The following is a 21,916-nucleotide window of genomic DNA, read 5'->3' as shown; positions in this document are numbered from 1 at the left end:
TGGCAAGGAATGGCAGCAGTGTATAAAGGTGTTCACAAGCACAGAAATAATGGCAGTCAATCCTGTTGGAAAGAAATGCTAAGAGAGAAAAATGTCTTAACAGCCATATGGCATGCAATCCAACAGCTAAGAAGGCCACCCTGTTTTCAGTAATAGCTTTAGGCTTGTTTTGGAGCAAGTATTCACTCCTCATGACCTCCGTGAACTGGAGACGTGAACCAAAATGACCAAGTTGAACTTCCATAAAGACAACCACAAAGCAGTGGGTCAAGGAAGTGTAAAGCTGATGTACATGTGCAAATAGGGGTTGAAGAGCTGGATGACAGTGCTGGCAGAAATGGACTGTGTGGGCACACAGGTGAGCAGGGTGCTGGTGCTGCTGCTGACGTGAAGCTTATCCTGTTACATATGGAGAGAGTTGTGGTACTTGGGACCCAATGAGGCAGCAAGGGACCCTCCTGTGCTTGCTGCCACAGAGGCTTGCTTCTGGACACTGCTTTAATGAGGGATCAAGACAGTTTGGAGAGAGGCCAGATCAGAGAAGAAAGGAAGATTAGAGGTTTAAGAAGCCTGACCCATAAGGAGTGATGGAAAGAAATTGCTTTGCGTCACCAAGAAGAAAAGACTACAGGAAGATGTGCTGGAAGTTTTGCAAACAAGCTAACTCAGACACAGGAGGTGAAGGGAGTGCAACAGCTAGACAGCATTACAAGAATAAGTGATCTTACTCCAAAGTCCACAGAGTCACCAATGTGACCAGCAGGCTAATCTGCACTATGAATATGGTTATCACAATTAAAGAGGAAGTGGTCAGAGACCTGCTACACCACTTGGATGCACACAAGTCTGTGGGACCGGATGGGTTACACCCAAGGGGGCTGAAAGAGTTGGCAGATGTGCTTGCCAAGCCGCTTTCCACTATTTACCTGAAGTCATGGCTAACTGGGGAGGTCCCATTGGACTGGAGGGTGGCAAATGTAACACCCATCTACAAGAGAGGCAGAAAGGAGGATCCAGGAAACTATAGACCTGTCAGTCTGACCTCGGTGCCAGGGAAGGTCATGGAGCAGGTCATCTCGAGTGCCATTAAAAGTCATATAATGGACAACCACAGGATCAGGCCTAGTCAGCATGGGTTTATGAAAGGCAGGTCCTGCCTGATAAACCTGATCTCCTTCTATGACAAGATGACCTGACTATTGGACGAGGGAGAAGCTGTGGATATTGTCTACCTGTATTTTTGAAAAGCATTCGACACAGTTGCCCATAGAATTCTCATAGAAAAACTGGCTGCCTGTGGCCTGGATGAGCGTACGGTCTGCTGGGTCAAGCACTGGCTGGATGGACGGTCCCAGGGAGTGGTGGTCAATGGAGCTAAATCCAGCTGGCAGCCGGTCACAAGTGGTGTTCTCAGGGCTCGGTGTTGGGACCATTTCTGTTCAACATCTTTATTGATGATCTTGATAAGGACATAGAGTGTATCATCAGTAAGTTCACAGATGACACCAAGTTAAGCGGGAATGTCGATTTACATGAAGATAGGGAGGCACTACAGAGGGACATGGATAGTTTGGATCAGTGGGCCAACGTTAACGGGATGAGCTTCAACAAGGCCAAGTGCCAGGTCCTGCACTTGGGCCACAACAACCCCATGCATCGCTACAGGCTTGGGGAGGTGTGGCTGGAGAGCTGTGTGGAAGAGAAGGATCTGGGGGTTCGAACTGACAAGCAGATGAACATGAGCCAGCAGTGTGCCCAGGTGGCCAAGAAAGCCAACGGCATCCTGGCTTGTATCAGAAATAGTGTGACCAGCAGAAGTAGGGAGGTGATAGTCCCCCTGTACTCTGCACTGGTGAGGCCACACCTGGAGTATTGTGTCCAGTTTTGGGCACCTCAATACAAGAGAGATGTCAAGGTGCTGGAGCGAGTGCAGAGGAGGGCAATGAAGCTGGTGAAAGGCCTGGAGAACAAATCCTATGAGGAGAGATTGAAGGAGCTGGGACTGTTTAGTTTGAGGAGGAGAAGGCTGAGGGGAGACCTCATCACTCTCTACAACTACCTAAAAGGACATTGCAGAGAGGTTGGTGCTGGTCTCTTCTCACAGGTGATTAGTGACAGAACAAGAGGGAATGGCTTTAAGCTCCAACAGGGGAGGTTCAGACTGGGCATTAGGAAAAAATTTTTCACAGAAAGAGTGGTCAGACAGTGGAATAGGCTGCCCAGGGAGGTGGTGGAGTCACCATCCCTGGATGTGTTTAAGGGTCATTTAGATGAGATGTTGGGGGATATGGTGTAGGGGAGAACATGGTAGAGTAGAGCTGATGGTTGGACTCGATGATCCCAAGGGTCTTTTCCAACCTGAATGATTCTGTGATTCTGTGAATTTAGAGTGCTATGCTTTAGAGTGCTTTAGAGCAGAGCACCTCCATGCTTCCCCACACAACCCAGATCTGTGGTGCGTAGGACAAATACAACACGCTGCAGGAAGAAGGCACTTCAGCAATACTTTTCCAAACTGAAACAGGATTTTGAAAGCATTTTGAAAGGATTTTGAAACCAAGTATTTTGAGGTGTAGCTGCTAGTCTGTATATAAAGGGATTTCTTCCAACACTACTGCTTTGGAGTTGCCAGAATACATCACTGCTTGCAAAAGGCACCCAGAGTTTATCGTACCTTTGAGCATTTTGACTGCGACCTGGACCGAATCTCCTGAGTTGTTAATTCCATAAGCTGTCGCATTCACCACTTTCCCAAAAGCCCCAGAACCGAGGACCTGTCCTACAAGAAACAATATGCCATTATTATTTGCGGCTGGTACAGCACAGGCTGCTACTCCAACGTTGTGGTTTGCCTTGTGGACTGCTCACCAAATTCCAGATTTTCCCTGGGAAATTCCCATTTGAGATCATACTCGAATTCTCTGAAGTCAATGTAGATGTACTCGTTATCCAATGGGCCTATCATCTGTATCATTTGCAACTGACTTTCATATCTAAATTGCTTTGGAAGAAAAAAAACAGTGGAATAAGTCTTAGAGAAGAAGCAGCAGCCTGATAGGAACAAAAGAAGAAGGGGCAGGTTTTTATGTTTGCTTTTACCTTTTTGTATTTATGAAAAATGAATACAAACAAAAGAGCAATCAATAGGAGTAAAAATCCAATGGAGATATAGAATGCAGCACTGTCCGGAGGGGAAGAAACAGCTCCTGCAACTTTAAGAGATACATATTACTACCCACTGAATCAGAGCTTGTGTGTACAGCTAAAGGTGCAAGGAGAACCTCTGGTGACTGCCAGTTGCAGTGCCCTCATGTCTGGGCCTCCTCTGCATGGGGAATGAGACAGAACCACATGCAAAGCAAGGAGCTGGGCAGGAGGCTTTAAGTGCTGGGTGATTCTGACATCTGTTTTCATGTTAAAAAAATGCTACACCAATTAACAAATCTAAGTGCATGGAGGTGTTGGTGTGATCGATGGATTGGACTTTGTGAGCATAAACAGGAATAAGCACTTCCTCTTCTCACTGCATCTTCCCCCTCTCTCCCTGTGCCTTGCCCCAAGCAATGTGTGTTAGGTACCAAAGCACCAGTTACCAGCAGGCGGACTGTTCATAACCTGCTCGGAGCATTGCTCTGCTGCTCAGCCAGGAACTCACTTAACAAGTCAAGACCATACTATAAGGCGTTGGTGGGTAGGTAAGTGTTACATGAGACCTGTTCTCATATTCTGCTAGTTTCTAAGACTGTAAGTATTGTGCTTACTTTCTGTTGTAATTTCAACATAAATGCTCAATCTCTGTCAGTGGTCACAGTTTCTGCCAGCTGTAGTCAAAAGCACCAAACTGCTTATTCATCCATGACAAAGGAAATCTCTGTACTGCAAATATCTGGGTGCTTCAAAACACTTCCCAGGTGTCACAGCATGTTCCCTGTAACTGAAATATTTTGCCCTGGTAAGTGTATACAGTGTTACAAGTATAAAGTGCATGGGCAAATAATCATATTGACTTTTTTGTTCAATGAGGAAAGAATCTCTCATGCCTTCAACAAGAAGAGAGACTGCACAGCAGTTCCCAAACCAGGGGTTAGCCTTCTGCCACCTGCCTACAGCAGTTTAAGAAGGTCTTACTGTACTCCCCAGTATTCTCTGCTGCCTCCCAGACAGGGACTAACCCTTGAGTGGGTCTGTTGGCTCAGTCATGCTCTTGCTTGGTTGTGTGATGACCTCCATGGGGTGAGGAGAGCTCCCACAGGCATTTCTGGCAGCACCACAGTGGCCTCCAGGAGAGGAACAAGAGCTAACACTTGCCACCAGCTACCAAAGTGGCTTCAGCTTTTCCCAAAGCTGATACCTCCAGGTTTCAGGTAGGGATTACTAAGATTAAATAAAAAAGCAGACCCCACCATTGCCATGGCTCCATCCTGCACTTCCTATCTGTGTGAAATTTCTGCTTATTTTAATGAGGGAGACCCCTGCTTTGGGACCAGAGGAAAGACACATGTATCTCCCATTCACCCACCATTTCCCACACTGTGTGCACACAGTGCTTGTGTTTTACCTGCAATGCCATTGCACGGTCAGCCATTTAGCCAGATAAAAACTACTGTAAGTTCTACCATATTAGCTTTAATTGAGAAAACCTGTGCTAAAGCACTGGCTTATGGTACCTGACAGGTTAATGAAACTCTTTTCGCAGGCTGAACCAGCAGAATTGTTTGCACAGCACTCCACAGAGAAGGTGGTTGTTGTCTCCTTTACATCTAAAGTACTGCTTGAAATCCACGACCCCAAGGATCTCCTCTCTGGCAAGAAGTTGTGAATTCCCTCAGTGATTTCTTCTGTACAGCTGAAAAAGAAAGCAGACCAGTTTTGATTTTTGGCTCACAGTGGCATTTTCCAGGGAAGAAGGTGGGATGCTTCAAAACATGTCTTACATCTGTATGGGAAGGGAGGGAAAGAGGGAAGGATAGATGGGCTTGCTTTTTGTCACTGTTAGAGGGAGGCTTCAGAGCAGTTGCCAGTCTTATTTTTTGGTGGTGGGCATGGCAGGGTCAGAAGGGGGTCAACTGGGTTCCCTACCTCCTACACTGGGCTCACTCCCACTCTCCATCACTGCCCTGGCAGGGCACCTGCAGGTCCTGACCTTCAGGACCTCCACCAATTTTCACAGTTGACAACGACCCCCTCCTACTGCATCTATTCCCACTGGTTTCACCTTCACCTCACTCAAACCACTAAGCAGCTCCAAATGAGCTGCTACTAAAACAATAGATACAAAATGAACCCACAGTAAAAGTTCTAACTCCTTTCCCTGAAGGTATGTGATTTCAACCACGAAGTTTCTCTCACTCAAGATGGAGAGCATCTGCCCTGTATTAAGGACTTAAATAAGACCTGATATGTAGAAAGAGAAAACATTATATTCAAGGGAAAGGAAGCCCACACAGAGATAATTTTGATAATTTTGACTTTCAGCTTTTCTATCATTCATCAGCTTACTGCCTAATTTACTGTCCACACAAATAAATGAGTGAGTAAGTAAATAAATAAAACTTAATCATCTCTACACAGTACTACCTTCTAGTTGTGGAATTTCCCAAGAAAAGAAATGTCACAGCATTTTCTTTCCAGAAAGATGTTTTAAAGAGTATTTCAAACTCACTAGCTGGATGTTTTCTTTCCTTTTCCATTTCTGCACAGATTGATGTTAGGAAGCCTTTTCAGAGGTATGGATGAGAAAATGGTCTAGACAGTTTTTTATATCTAGTTAAAATACTTAGAGCTTTATCCACAATATTCCAAAAGATAATTTGATCCAGTACTCTTCTGCACCATGAGATTATTAGTTCTTTAGCATAATAAATAAACACTGCAGAGTTCATAAAACAGCTCAAAGCTGTTTCAGCATCTCTTGAAATTTTAGGGCCTGAGTCATTGCCCTAAATAAACAGAGGAAATGGAAACACTCTCACTAACTTTACAGGAAACACTCTCACTGTCTTTACTGGTCACAATAACAGCTGTATTAACCAAAGCATAATCAATTAATCAAGCCCATATTAACCAATGCATTCCCTGAATGCCCTCTAAATTTTATAGGCCAAGAGAAAAGCTTAGATAGGACTTTGTGACTACCTAACTGTTGATATAAACCCAGTGGGGTTTGTTGCAGTGTAAAGAGCCTGAGATACAGATCTTTACAGACTTCACTTGATGCCAATATAAAAATTGAAAAATTTCCCTCATTTTGGTGATCTGGCTCCCCTGGAGTGGGCCACCATGTCCCCTTGTACAAATGGTCGAAAGCGCATTTTACACTTAGTTTGTTACACACCAGTCTTCATTTAACTAAGGATAGCTCAGATACGGTCTTTGCAATGAACCAAAAAGAGGGAAGATGATTTACTTGGATGAGTTCAGTTCAGGACAGTTTCTCCAAACCCAGGATGAGGCAGGGTAACTGTCAGCAGTGCAGGAGATCTGCTTGAACAACAGCTGCATCGTTACTTCTGGCTTTCCTACAACAAGATAACACAAGACAATTTCTGTCAGCACATCAGTAACCAAAACCCTTCATGTTTATGTGGCAATGCTACACCTGCCAAGACCAAGATCTGCTTCTGTTTTCAAAATAACCCACCCACATGCCACTGTGAGAGCTGGGTGCAGCCCTCAGCCCTGTGCCTTGGTTCTGTGGGATGGGAGTGTGGTCAAGGCAAGGGGAGCAGCCACTTCTCTGTACAGGCACAGCCAGACCAAAACAGTGGCAGAGCCAAAATTAGAAGTCTTGACTTCTGCTTTTCTGACTCGGAGCAAGCATTTGGCCCTAGGACTCCACTGACACCCCAGATTTGGGTGTCCAGCTCATACAAAATGTGCACAGAGGATCCCTTTATAAATAATATATAATAAATAATGATCCCTAACCTAAAGCAAGGGTGAGGTGCTGCAGTCATGTGGCAGAACTGAGGTAACTGAGAGCACCAGGCAAGACTTGATTTGCGGAAACAGACTCTACAACTTGGAGAGTTATAAAGCAGGTATATTTACTCCGGCGCCGGGGTGCAAGGGGATTTCTCCACAAAGTAGGTGATCATTTCCTTGTATCAGACTCTGCATGTGTGCGAATTGTGGGCAGGGGTGTAGGAGGCACTGCAGCCCTAACATATGTGTCACACAGCAAAGGGTCTCCAGACTAACCGCATTAACTCACAAATAGCATTAGGAAAAAAATGACATAAACTCACCATAGAAAGCTAACAGCTAACAAGGATAAGTGTTTCCTCTGACTGTGTATCTCATGTGGTCTCTACAGCAGTCACATATATTCCAGCTTTGTAGAATTAGAATATAGTCACTCTAATTTACAAAGTTCCTAGGCTTTGTGGTTTTCTTAAGAAACATTCATTTTCTCGGTATATGACTAATTTTTCATGTTCTGTCCTCTCTGTTTATGGCAGACTAAAGGGAAGAGAAAAAAAACTAACAACTTCTACCTCCTTCCTCTTTTCTCCATACCTGATCAACACAAGAAATATGACCCACAAGCAGCCAGCATCCTTCTCTGACCCAGTGCCTGGATTTCAGCAGTGTAGGGCAGTGTGAAAAGAATCACATTTTTGCCTTGTGCTTCTCCATTTTTAACAATAAATCCATGTAAATGAAATGGGGAATACCAAGAGAAAAGCAACATATTAGCTCCAGTTATATCAGTGGCAAAATCTCAGACTTTGCCAAATATTCACAGGGATCATTTTCTCACTTACTTCTCACGTACAGAGAGAATTTTTTTGTCACGACCATATCATGATTTTCAGCATAAAATACATATATCCCAGGCTGGTGCTGATGGTCGCAGAACTTTGACGAAATGCTGTGGAGCAAAGAAAAGGAGAGAAAAGGACAAAAGACCAACTTGAAAAAGATTTAAAATGTAGCCAAGACTCATATATATGTTTGAAACAATTCAACATCTTTTAATGAGGAATCCAGACTAAATCATTTTTGATTAGAGAATATAAACCCCAGAATGTAACTGTTTTGATAAGAGGATTGTTTTTTTCCTGCAGTATCAATTTCATTCTGCAATGTTTCTCATAGTTCCTGCAGGGCATGTGGGCTGTTAGGTTGTGATTTTGATACCAATCCATTGGAAGACAGGTATATAACACATCCTGGTGCAGATACTAAGACCAGGATATATATCATCTTACAGAGATGGCATCCTATTTCTGTCCTTTTGACTAGGTTATCGTTGTCAGGATGATTATCATATTTAAATGGCAGCTATTGCAACTCACCAACATTAGAAGAGCACTTAAGAAAATGTCATCTTAGGTTTAGTTGCTGGCATTTTGGGGGCAGATATTTTAGCTGACTGCCCAAGGAAAACTGAGTAGGAGGCCCCCAACTCAACTTCAGTGATAAAGGCAAGCAGGCATATCAGGGAGTTTGAAGCAGACAGAAAAAAGACAGCATGTACCAGTAATTTGCAAAGTAAGAGAATGCAGTAACGAGCTTGGAACAAGAAATCTGGATAACTAAAATCATGGTGTTTCTCCTTAAGCAAGGAGAATGAGTTCATACAAATGAACTAAGAGATCAAGTCACTTTGCAATTCTCGAGCAAGAAAACTCACATTGAAGCCACTGGCAGTTTAGCCTTTACTGACTTTTGAATGTCTTCATTTGAAATGGCCTTAAAGATGTCCCTGAACTCAGGGACTTTTTAAAATCAGACCCCTTTTCAGATGCCTCAAAATAGATACTGAAAGCAGGAGAAACAATAAATCATCTGTTACTTTTGAAATCCTAAATCTGAAGGATCAAATCCTAATGACATAATGAGAAAGTCATTAAAAAAGAGTGTGTCTGATACCTGAAAATATAAGATGACATGAGATAAACATCATAAATTTAACAGAGGTCATTCTGTGTATGAAAACTCATTTGCTCTTAGGAGGGAAGTGAAAATCAGTAGTGTGCTAAAACAGAGAGACAACAAATGCAAATAGAAAATGGAAATTCTGAAGGAATCTCTGAAAACATGTAAGGGCACTGACAGGAGACATGAATCCTTGGGACCTGAAATTAAAAGCTAAAGAAAGGGACAGAATTAATAAAATTTAATATGAACTATAATCAGGAGGGACAATTTGATAAGGAAATGGTAGAAATAAATAAAAAAGAAAAATAGGAAATGAAAAAGGATATGAAAAGAATAAAGTAGAAGTGTTGGGAGACAGGATTACACAGAAGTCAACTAAAATATGTAAAGTCAGGCTCACAATATGTTAAGGTACGTGATGACCTTCCTTGTTTTGTTTTGAGAAACCTGCTTTAAAAACACATCAAAATCTGCTGCACTACAGTTTGTAGGCAGGATCTCCTGATCTCACTACCCCTTGCTGCTTCTGGGGACTTCAAACTGAATGAAATATCTACCCTAACTCTTTTTGCTCAGGTGATACATGTCTATCCAACGCTAGTATTCAAACAAAACTGGATATCTGTGGGGGATGTTTGCATAGAAAAATGTACTTGTCAGATGAAATAATCACCGAATTAATGTATTTTTCCCTCGATTATATTTTCCCGTAAAATAAATAGGATGATAAATAAACGTAAAGTATAACTACCTAAAAATAACATTAAAAAAAAAAGTATTTAATCAACAACGCAGTCAGATGGATGACTGAGTTATCTGAAGCAGCCTCCAGGCCATGATTTGGTGATGCTTGGGGTGGTGAGGCAGCCATGGCCATGGCTGTGGCTGTGGCCAGTGCAGGGCTGGCGGCAGCTGAGCCAGCCCAGAACACGCTGCTCCAGGAACACAGGCTGGACTTTCCCCTGTCCGGCAGATGGTGATCAGCACTCAGCAACCGCTACTTCGGTGCTGCAAAGGCCATCTGGAATGACTCATAAACCCCAGGCCACCAGCAGCTGCACCTGACCAATTAATGAGGGTTACCTAAGCTATTTCAAGAGTTTTCAAAATTGTTATTGTTGGCCCAGTCCACAGCACCTTCTTCTTATCTGGATTGAATTTACACCAGCTGTCAATCATCCAAGCAAAACTGACTTTTGCTCTTACAAGCAGTGAGAAGCGGTCCATACCAGCTGCAAAGCAAATCAGCTCAGCATCATCAGCTGGAGGGAGGTACCTACTGGTTAAGGATGAGCAAATGCCCATGGCCATCCCCTGAGACCTCATTTCCAAGATCAATCTTGACCACAAAGAAGAGATCTGTCTGGCCCATGTCAGGCATTGCAGATTAGTCACCAACACCCACCCAATGCTATCAAAGTTTGCTGACAGCCCTCACTTTATCAGCAGGGACAGAGTTCCTGTGGCCACTGTCAGGAGATGACAGTTTACTAATCTGAACTAAGCTGTCTCTGAACCTCATCAATGTCTGACTCAATACACCATCTGATGCAGATGAAAAGGCCAGTCTGTTGCAAAGATGACTTGACAAGCTAGTGGATAAAATCGAGTGTACCAAAATACTAAGGAAAGAAATAATAAAAAGAATAATCAAGGCTGTGACACAGTTTTATGCAGAGGCTAAGAGAGGTTGTAAGAATATGAGAAGAAATCAGTGCAGCTGCATTAACGCCTGCCTAGGTCCTGCTTGGTTTTAAAGCTAAAAATTTAAAAGAGCAGCTTGGCTTTATTTTCATTGAGGTGAATAAGAGCTGTTACCTTGAAAGCCATGGGACTACTCTGAAAGAAACTCTGAAGGAAATTAGATAATGTTATCAAGAAATTAGAAAGCCTAGGGAATGGAGAAAACATTATCCTTAAACAGGATTCATGCCAGAACTTCATTGTAGGAAATAACAAAAAAGGTAGATAACTAACAGGTTTATTCAAAACATGTTTTGCAGCAGTGGAAGAATACATGACCTGGGTAATGAGCAGAACGGTATGTTTCTGTGGCACAGGCACAGTTGAACAGCTCTAACAGTGGCCTGGGAAACTATGGGGCCCTGGACTTGATTTGAGCAGTTTGAAAGACACTGGGAACATCATCAAGAACAGGATGACAAAAGGGGAACATGTAGAACTTGTGATCCAGTATGAAAACTGCAGCAGATCTGTAACTGAGAAATTATGTTAGAGAGAAAGGGCATGGCAAAATGCATACAAACTAAAGGGTTGATAGATGCACAACTTACCAAGGGGTTTATTATAACATGGAGAATAAAGTGATTCTAGAAGTTATCTACATGAACTGCTGTTGAAAGCCAAAATAATGTTTGAATGTCTTTTGTTAACATAGCTTCATCACGTGGCCCATCCACATTTTAAAAACACAAATAGAGTACAAAACATGCACAATAAGCAGTCAAAATGAGATATAAAGAGGAAACATTATTATATCAAATGATTCCAAAATATTCAAGTACCTGTGTCCATCCACACTGTAAATTTGTTTACATGGAAATGTTTTTTGGGAAAACAGCCACATGCATCTAACTGGTGGATATGCTGTAAAGTTAACTTCGAAGCAAAACTCCTCCTCACCAATTTCAAAATCTTCTTTAGAGTCGGTTATATTTATAAATCCCTTTTCTGAAAAAAAAAAAAAAAATATTACATTACAAAGGCTGGACTGCTTAATGAAGGAATTTTGACAACTGTATGTTTTTCATTTTGGTTATCACAAGCAAAAAAAAGCACCATGTTACATCACAAAAGGCATCCTGTTAATCAAAATAAGATAATGCTTCAAAGTAGTGTTGAAATGATGTCATTGTGTTCGGCTGCAGACAAATGATCAGAGCCTGCTGAAGTTGCATATTTGGTCAGACCAGAGCCCTTCCCAAATGGTCCGACATTTCTCCCCAGTCTAGCCTACAAGAGCCACAGGGCCAACAACACCATTATTTATTTGGATTGTTTTAGGTGTGTGTTCCAGGCATTAACAGATGCATTCCCTGGCTTTCCTCTAGCAGGGAACAAAACCAGGTGGCACCTCCACTATAATCAGGTGTTAATAGTAGTTGTTTCTCTTTCCCTGAAATGAGCTGAAGATTTTGCAAATAAATCTTGTAGCTGCTTCTTTATTTCTCCATCTAAATTAGACATATTTGATGCAAGACAACAGCAACATGAAAAAGTGTTTTGAAGATGTGCATGAACCATGAACTGCTGGTACTTGCCCTGCTATGGTGGGATTAGTTTCACCTAATGGAGCTGTCTGAAGTTCAGTGACCCACCTAAGCTGCTTGTTTGGACCTCTGATAAACTCAGTGGAATGAGACACGCATGTCCAGATGTATTTCATCCTAAAATAGAAGACAACAAAGATGTACTGAACTGCTTAAGAAAATATCTGTTTCTTGACACTGACTGCTGAAGGAACCAAAGTAATTGCTGGGGCTAGATGTCTCATGATGTGAAATGAATCCCACCCAAAGAGGCTGAACAGCAGACACATGTGGGAGGAAGTTGTCCTAAAGGCATCAGTGGGGCTAGAATCCACTCCATAAAAATCACAGAATCGTATACATTGGAAGAGATCTCTGGAGATGTCTAGTCCAGCTCTTCCTCAGAGCGTGTCCAACTAGAAGAGGTTGCTCAGAGCCATGTCCAGTTGAGTTTGGGTATCTCCAAGGAAGTAGAGTCTACAACATCTGGGAAACTTGTGGCAGCGTTTAATCAGCCACATGGTGAAAAACTGCACTGTAGAAATATTGCTGGACTGGGTTTTTCCTTTTGAATGTTTTTCTTCTGGTTGTAACCCTATATTCTGCTTGGCATGTTTTATCTCTGTCTAGCTTACTGGTTTAAAAAATACTATCTGGAAACTCCCATATAAACCACAAAAATTTCAGTATTTTAAAACATGAAGCGATTCCTTTCATGACTGTTTTCCTACTTTTTGATATTAAAGGCTTATTGGTTTTATAAATCAGACCTTCATCTTTTGAATGATCTTTTGGACCTCATCTTTCCAGGCAGAATGTCATCTTTATGTGTATTGTTAACAACATGACCAGCCAAGAGTAAAAGCTTTCTCCAGAGTGCACACAAGGACCTTGGAGCAGGCTATGCCATTTCTCTGGAAAACAGCTCAGAAAAAGTAGTTTCTTTCTTGAAGGAGAAAGAAAATAGCACATTATTTCTTGGCTTATCATTTTTTGGCAGGTTTAAGTGTATTTCTGCCAGAGAAAGAGTGAACATGATTATTCAGTAATGACAGAGAGGTGAGATGAAATTCTTGAGACTGGAATCAAAGCTTTCAAGTCTCTGTATTTATTGTATTTGTTTATTTGTTGCTTTAAACCTAATATGTGTTGCAAAATAGCTTGCATATTCCCGAACCATGATTGCGTAGTGCTAAAAATTCTTTATTCAACACTGGTGGAAACTGAGCATAAGAACTGCAGAAACAAAGAGCCTTGCAGCTGCAGTTGTTGGCGTGATCTCTGTTGCACTTTAAAGTGGCCTAACTACCCTGTCTGAGCTGACCAGCTACACAAGATGGGATAAGTTGGTGAAGTACCAATTAGCAAAGAGCAAACAAGAGCTGTCTGGCTGCAAGGCATTATTAGAGATTAGAAGACAATCCATCAATGTAGTTATGTTAGCCAGGCTCCCCAGGCAATACAGTATGTGCCAACCAAATCAGTTTTCTCTTGGTTAAGTTACATCACGACCATTACAAGTGTAACTATAGGTGCTGACTCATGCACAGTGATGGTTTAAAGGTAGGACACTGATCATTTCAGAAACTGCTACCCTATGTCATGGACAACTGAGTGAAATCTGTATCTATGTCCCTGCTGAAGTTGAACTTGGGATGATAGCACAAATTCACACCAACACGGGTTGTCATTAATACATTAAGCTAAAGGCTGGGGTGGATCAGAAGCATGGCTGTTAGCTAGGTATGACAACATCCCCCCACTTTAACTAACCATGTAAGTAAACAAACAGATTTTTTCATCAGCAAAACCAATGAGCCCTCAGAAGATTTGCTGGCATAAGGGGTATTAAGGAGGATACAGACAATCATTGTAGCTTGTCATACCCCGGTCAAAAAATACCCTTTTCAGAAATACAGCCTACCAGAGAGAGTGACTCAAATATCCCCTGTTACTGTGACACACACTCACACCTGATAGTTTATGGATCCAAGAAGCCACTATTTCTGAACTGGGCACCAGTACTGAGAAAGAAGAGGATCTTGCCCTACCTCTACACTACCCACTCACTCCTACTTTCTTGTTTGCCAAGAAGATGTGTGTAGAAAAAAATGCCCAGGTATTGTACTCAGTTACTGTAAATGATGAGAGAACTTCCTGCTCAATGGTAGGCAGAAGCTGAAAAGAGGATATTGAACTGGGAAAGTAATTTCTGAAGAGACTAGGGTAAATATTCTCACTTCCTACTGTTTCTAGCTTAGGTGTTGTAAACTCTGAGAGAAACTACATCTAAGGTCAAATGTATGGTGGGTGCTTTGGAAAGCCTTGTTCTCAGCACTACAGACTGCAGCTCCAGGCACACCAGTCAGAAAATTAATGCCAGTGCTTACTCCAGCAGCATGATCCTAACTACAGCTTTCCTCTTTATGCCTTATTTCCAGATTTATGACTATTTGTATATTATTTCCATCTGAGAAACAAGGTTTGCAGTTGAGGCTGTTCTGGACTAACTTCAACACTACTTGCTTTTAAATCAACATGTTGCTTAAGTAGAATGAGGTTTCCTTTGGTATGCTTTTGATTTTTAAAATTTTCAGGCCTAGTGTAGCTTGGTGTTAGGAGGATGGTTCCCTTCAGCACCTGGAATGCAGAATACATGCAGAACAACCACAATGCTGGAGTAGTTGTCTCTTTAGTTTCAGGTTTTCCTTCAGATCTATCACAGCTGCAGCAGCACTTCTGCATGGCAGTTTGCCAGCTCTGTCGAGTCTTGCTGTTCATCATCTCTCTGGGCTTACATTCTCCATTAACACAAAAGCTTTTATTTCTTTTCTGCTACCAGTTCCACAGGTTTTGGAGCTAAAATTCCTCCCCAGATTTACTTTCCCATAAAAAATTTGGCAAACTCAAATGGCCACTTGTCAGTCACTCCCTTGCCATAAGAGGAAACAGTCATTTCTCATTTGTTCTGGGTTTTGAGTGGGAGAGCCCACCACTAAGAACCTTCCAACTGATTCTTTTCTGTCGGACCCAGGTCAGGCCTGGTACAGATTTTGTATCTGCTTTTTTCTGTACAAGAGCAACAAGCACCTGAAGGGACCATACAAAACAACAGAGCAGAGGCCATGAGCACCCCTGCCTTACCTCCCCACCTCTGAAGGTGCAGCAAAGGTGGGGTGAAGGTTCCATATGTGAGTGAAAGGGAGATGCAGTGGGAGCAAGTGGTGAGGAGGAGACAGACCATGGCTACAGCTTTTCAAAACCCATAATGGCGTCAGAGCAGGACATTTCTGTCTCACATTAGTTGAAACCAGTCACTGGTCATTCCAGACTCTGGCCAGACTAATACACAGAGCATTAACAGATGAACACACAGGGCAGATCATGCATTTTATATTCTTGGACAGCTCCAGAAATGGTGTTTTATGCAGTGCTTTACCTCTAGCTATTTGTATCTGCTCTGCAGCTGCCTACATCTGAGTTGGTGGCACAGAGAAGGGCTACACAACTACACTACTCCCCGCTGCTCAGAAAGCCCAAGGCATAGTCCCCTGGGGACCCTATAGCTCTGTGTCACCACAAAAAGCCACTCTGGCTTTGTGTCACACTGCTGAGACTGACCTACAATAACATAAGATGAATCCCAGGCTGTGTTTCTAGAGATACCATTGAAACAATCATGAAGACTAGATCTCTAAACAGTGCCATTTCATTTCACCTCTAAAAGCACTGTCTTTTAATGGGAATTATTTGAAAAGCAATATAAAGAAAAGGTTGATTATCTCCAGGTACCAGAATGAATCATTTCAGATTAATCTCTTGGCTCTCGTGGACTGCCGGTAAGTGCAAACACTTTTCCCTTAGAAAAGGAACTACAAACATATGCTGCATACCTGCAAGCAAAGAACTGCCACATGGAAAACAAAGAAAAACAACCAAATGAGGGACAAAATTAACACCAGGGGTTGGAATTACCTAAAACTGTAACCAAAGCAGTTTGATTCGGATGAACGGTAGAAGAACAGGTATAATGTCCACTATCACTCCTTCCTGCCGCTGAAGTAAACACATACTGGATCCGAACCGCCGAGAGATCTGTTTGATAGTCTAATCCTTCAAACTGGTGATCCTAGTTTTCAACAGAGATTCCCATTTAATCAGTTGTTAGTGCCCAATATTATTTGTTTTAAAATATGCCCTGTCTTCTTACCTGCTCAACTTCTTTGTTTTCAAAAGATAATTTTATTCTGAATTTATAATTATGGTGAACAGCTCTGCATCTGATCATCAATGGTTCCCCGACTTTAAGAAGTAATTCAGGTAAAGGTGCTGCTTGTTTTTCATTTAAATCTACAAAATCAGAACATAGTCACTGAAACTGTTACTTTGCCTGGAAAAATGCTCAGTTTGATCAACATTTTTTCTGCTAATGCTGTATAGACATCCATTATTACATTGTAATGATACTTAGAATTTGGGAAAATTACACATTAACCATGAAATTAGTAAATTTGTTGGATTTAGATGTCTCAAGCCAAATTTTCTCATAATTTACAAGATATCTATAGGACACAGTTCAGCATAGAGCTTAGCTCAGGTCAGGTTTATTTAAAAAACCAGACAAACAAAACTGAATTTATATATTAATTTATAATTATTTATAAATGTACATATTTGAGAACACTTTGAAGAGAATTACCATGCAACACAGTCCTAAAAGCATGAAGAAAAAGTTAATAGATGTTTAGCAAAAGTAGAAGGGCAAGTCATTTTTTACAGAGATGACAAATAGCTATTAGAATTAGGTTTTAAACATGCGACAGAGCAATCATATTCAGTTAGATTTGTTTCAGTGTTTACAAGCAAGTAGCTTAGCCCAGAAAGTGTACTCAGATGAGCAGTGCAACTAACTTCAGTGTCAGGATCCAGCTCGCATGTAAGTAAACCTTAGAGGGAAGTTACCTATTGTAAAGAGGCTGGTGCATTCTCTGCCCAGGTCATTAACTGCACAGCACCATATATAAGTTTGAAATAATTCATGTTGTACCTTCTGTATGCCACCTATTTCCCCAGTTTCTTCATGTATTTTATCAGGGCAACTGCAATTACAAGCACAATTATTCATTGACTCATTTGGTTAACCTCAAGCAAATAAATCTGATAACTCTCCAAGCCATGAGAATATGTAAACAATAGTGGGAAAACTGGATCTTACATAGCCAAATAAAAAGGAACTAGGAAAGGTGAAGATAAGAAAATAAAAATGTCACAGCCTAGGCAGAAATATGAGCTTACATGACCTGAATATGCCCCAACTGACTCATAGACAGGTAATGCTGTGACTAAAATCTGGACAAGAGTGAAATCATGGAGGTTGAGCTTTCACATCACATCTCTGAATTTCTGGTGGTGGGAGCCGCTGCAAATCCAGTGGCTGTTATGAGTCCCAGATCCCAAACTGCCATGCTGCAGAGAAAGGCATTATTCCTGCTGTTAATAGAATCAAATTTATATATTAATAAAATGGAAAAAAAAATGTAGCTTGGAAAATTATGATCCCTTATAACATCTTCCTGACCTTTCAGGTGACTCTCCCTGGTGACTGGATAAAAAGAAACATAGCACCCATTTTTAAAAAGGGTAGAAATGAGGACCCTGGGAACTACTGACCTGTCAGCCTCCCTTCTGTGCCTGGGAAGGTCACGGAACAGATCCTCCTAGAAGCTATGCTAAGGCACATAGAGGACAGGGAGGTGATTCGAGACAGCCAGCACGGCTTCACCACGGGCAAGTCCTGCCTGACCAACCTAGAGGCATTCTATGATGGAGTGACTACATCAGTGGACAAGGGAAGAGCTACAGATGTTGTCTACCTGGACTTCTGTAAGGCCTTTGACATGGTCCTCCACAACATCCTTCTCTCTAAATTGGAGGGATATAGATTTGATGGCTGGACTGTTTGGTGGATGAGGAATTGGTTGGATGGTTGCATCCAGAGGGGTTGTCAGCAGTCTAGACGGAGACTATACCTTCATCAATGACACAGACAGTGGTATCAAGAGCACCCTCAGCAAGTCTGTAGACGACACCAAGCTGAGTGGTGCAGTTGACACACCTGAGGGACAGGATAACATCCAGAGGGACCTGGACAAGCTTGAGAAGTGGGCCTGTGTGAACCTCATGAAGTTCAACAAGGCCAAGTGCAAGGTCCTGCACATGGACTGGGGCAACCCTTGGTATCAATACAGACTGGGGGATGAAGAGATTGAGAGCAGCCCTGCCGAGAAAGACTTGAGGATATTGGTAGACAAAAAGCTGGACATGAGCTGGCAATGTGCACTCACAGCCCAGATGGCCAGCTGTATCCTGGGCTGCATCAAAAGAAGCGTGGCCAGCAGGTCTACAGAGGTGATTCTCCCCCTCTGCTCTCCTCTGCTGAGACCCTACCTAGAGTACCATGTCCAGCTCTGGGGCCTCCAAAATAAGAAGGACATGGACCTGCTTGAGCAAGTCCAGAGGAAGCCAAAAAGATGATCAGAGGGATGGAGCACCTCCCTTATGAGGACAGGCTGAGAGAGTTGGGGTTGTTCAGCCTGGAGAAGAGAAGGCTCTGGGGAGACCTTATTGCAGCCTTTCAGTACTTAAAGGGGGCCTATAAGAAAGTTGGGAACAAACTTTTTAGCAGGGTCTGTCACGATAGGACAAGGGCTAATGGTTTTAAACTAAAAGAGGGTAGATTCAGACTAGATATAAGGAAGAAATTTTTTACAGTGAGGGTGGTGAAACACTGGAATAAGTTGCCCAGAGAGGTGATAGGTGCCCCAGCCCTGGAAACATTCAAGGTCAGCTTGGATGGGTCTTTGAGCAACCCAATCTAGTGGAAGATGTCCCCACTCATTGCAGGGGGGCTGGACTAGATGACCTTTAAAGGTCCCTTCCAACCTAATCTATTCTATGATCCACATTTCCAAAAAACGTGAAAAACTAGAGGGAAATGAGATACCTTTGATTTGCTCTTGTGACATCAAAATAATAGAATCTGGAATAGATTTTTTCAAGCCAAGAGCTGAAAGTTTCCACAAGAGCACAACAGCCAACATTTCTAAGAAAAATGTGTTGCAGCACTCCAAAAGTGGATCATGCAGACACAGGTTTTCAACAAGCACGTGGGTGTGCAACCCGGCAGAGCCTGGCTCCAAAAATTCTGACCCAAAGCTCTTCTTCAGTTACCTCCCCAGCTCAACAGGCACACTAAGCAGTACAAAGCCTTCCCGTTCTTTTTCAGAAGATGGTAAACTTTCAGTCTAGACACTCAACATGCATATAAACATACATCATACCTCTTTTCAGGTGTTTTGCAAAATATCCACTCCACAGAGGGCTGGGGGTAGCTCTCAGATATGCACTCAATGGCATCCGATTTTTCTCTTTTCCTGAAATAGGGTTTGCCTGGTTTCTCTGTCAAAAATCATGCAAATGTTTAAGAATGCTGAAAAAAAAGTGGAATGGTGTTTTGCTCATTTCATAGTACATGAAGTTACAGAGCTGTAATTTGTTTCAGGAGGTTTCAACACCAAGGGAATAGAAAATGATTCTGCCCTAGGGGTATTTTGGGTTGGTCTCAGGAGCTTTTCAGCCTTGATTGCTAAAGGCACAGCTTCCCCCTAGCAAAGGCCTGCCTCTGTACACCAGAGGATAATCCTGAGACTGATACTGAAAGGTGCTAATTTGCTGTGGTTGCTATTCATTTCAGAGGGCAGGAGCATAGATACCTTTTTAAATCACTTTCCAAGCCTGTGGCCTTTGGTGGAGTATCTGTTGAGACTACAAAGTCTCTACACATAATGGGATTGTTGCATACTACTCAGTAAGATCAGATATGGGATGGAAAAACAACGGGTGATAATGACTTCTGATAACCATCAGACTTCTCTATCCTATTTTGTAACTGAGGGGGAAAAGGTTCCTAGACAACTCCCAGTCCCCTGAACCTGTCAGGCACAGACTTGGACTAAACACAGAAATTTGATGTATTAAAACTGCTAAAGATTTGACTCAAAATGAAAAGCACTGAGTCTGGTTTTAGGTCATTTTACAATGAAATTACAGCTTCCACACAGAAGAGCCACATTTTCTTTAGAGTCATACTTCCACTGCCTGCAAGGTGACATGCTAAGGTGAAACTAATACTTTTGGCTTTTTAATTTCTTTCTTCATTTATCTCTTATAAGCTGGGCCTAGAAGGCTTTTTTTCACCTATGGAGATCACATCTTGGATGAAGGATTCACATCTAGCCTGGAGGACTTTATGAGAGATGTAATTATGATATTAGATTCAGAGGAGCAAAGAGAACGCAATCCAAGCAATTGATATGTAAAAGATCTTCATCGAGATGGCTTCAAACTACTCTTGCTTGCACATGTAATAACATTTTTTACCTCTAAAGTCTAATTGATATCGTAGGTAAGATTTCATTAAAGATTTAATACCCTGTCCCCTCAATGAAGCTCGTTATAATTGAGACATGTAATAGGCCTTCAAATAAAAGGAGAGACTGGAGGTAACACTTCTGACACCAGAGAGACAAAAAAAGCCAAACAGAAGAAATACTTAAAAAAAAAATAAAGAGGGAATAAAAAATGTTGGTTAGTCACAGTTTATTAAAAACAAGGCAAGTAATGATGCTTGTTGTTAAATCTGTCTCTAGAAGGGTTTGCCAGTCTTTTAGATGTTTGGATTGATTTTTTTTTCTTTTCTTTGAAATTTCTTTTATATTTTTAAATTTTAACTTTAAATTTGGCCCTTTCTAGACAAAATAATATAGTATTTGTCTTCTGTTAAAAAAAATCATGTCAACATGGGTCTTTTTTTTTTTAAGATGTTCTTGGACACCCCTACTTAGAAACAGAAGCTTGAACTTCATTGCAGCAGTTGCTTCTGCATCAGAGATGTCTCTTGTGTGATCCTTGAGAAAATTAAATTAAATCTGCTCCCACTGTGGGCCTTTCAAAAAGTCACACCTCGCACATGCTGTCATGAGCATTTAACAGCGGTTAAAATCTCAGCTTGTTGGGCACCCTTGTGCTGAGCAGCTGCAGTACTGATGTGTTTTACTCTAAAACCCAATAAACAAGTAAAGGCTGGCATTGAGAAAAGGGAGAGTGGGACAAAGCATGACTTCAGAGCGCCAAAGACCCAAAAATAAAAGGGATGTCCTGATCTGGTCCAGATAACAGCCCAGCTGGCAACACTGAGAATAAACAGGTTAAGATGCAAGCAAACAAATCTAGCCTGTGAGCTCTGAGAGCACATAAAAGCCACCCTCGATTTATCCCTTTTGGCACAGAGGGGAATCTCTCATAGGGGAGAAGAGAGCTGCTATGCATTTACATCTTTATTTGTTCATTTGCATGGTTTATTGACTAGCGAAAGCTGACTCTCATGCAGCCTGTGGTTTTGACTTCAGCCTCAAAGACAGCTCCAAGTCCTATGCAAATCTAGCAAGATGCTTGAAATGCAGCACATGAGAGCTTCAATGCTTTGACTGAACTTGAGCCTCTCCCCTTGAATCTATTGATGGATTAACCCCTTTCATCTGAGATATACTTACTTCGGATGAGAACAGACACAACTACTGTGTAATTGCCGGTTTTACTTATGACCGAGAGGGTGTATTTTCCAGCTTGTGCTTCTTTTATTTGGGAAAAAGCCAAAGATGTAACATATCTATAAAACAGAAAGTAAAGCTCTATTCATTATC

At 41.9% G+C, this 21,916-nt stretch overlaps 1 protein-coding gene across 1 annotated transcript in view; it reads right to left on the bottom strand.

The window, feature by feature from the left end:
* The window catches only part of FLT3 (fms related receptor tyrosine kinase 3), a 46,930-nt gene that overhangs the window by 8,906 nt on the left and 16,108 nt on the right, over positions 1–21,916 (bottom strand). The window contains exons 6-17 of the mRNA XM_074860788.1: positions 21,767–21,882; positions 19,496–19,613; positions 17,118–17,254; positions 16,366–16,505; positions 16,131–16,284; positions 11,412–11,577; positions 7,767–7,873; positions 6,407–6,518; positions 4,668–4,846; positions 3,100–3,212; positions 2,869–3,001; positions 2,675–2,779 (exon numbers count right to left, since the gene is read on the bottom strand). Coding sequence (XP_074716889.1) covers positions 2,675–2,779; positions 2,869–3,001; positions 3,100–3,212; positions 4,668–4,846; positions 6,407–6,518; positions 7,767–7,873; positions 11,412–11,577; positions 16,131–16,284; positions 16,366–16,505; positions 17,118–17,254; positions 19,496–19,613; positions 21,767–21,882 — 1,580 coding nt within the window. The remainder of the gene's footprint in view (positions 1–2,674; positions 2,780–2,868; positions 3,002–3,099; positions 3,213–4,667; positions 4,847–6,406; positions 6,519–7,766; positions 7,874–11,411; positions 11,578–16,130; positions 16,285–16,365; positions 16,506–17,117; positions 17,255–19,495; positions 19,614–21,766; positions 21,883–21,916) is intronic.

Source organism: Strix uralensis, chromosome 2 (assembly GCF_047716275.1).
Source record: "Strix uralensis isolate ZFMK-TIS-50842 chromosome 2, bStrUra1, whole genome shotgun sequence".
NCBI classification, from domain to species: domain Eukaryota; kingdom Metazoa; phylum Chordata; class Aves; order Strigiformes; family Strigidae; genus Strix; species Strix uralensis.
The sequence above is the reverse complement of the archived record's forward strand: the minus strand, read 5'-3'. Positions and strand labels throughout refer to the sequence as shown.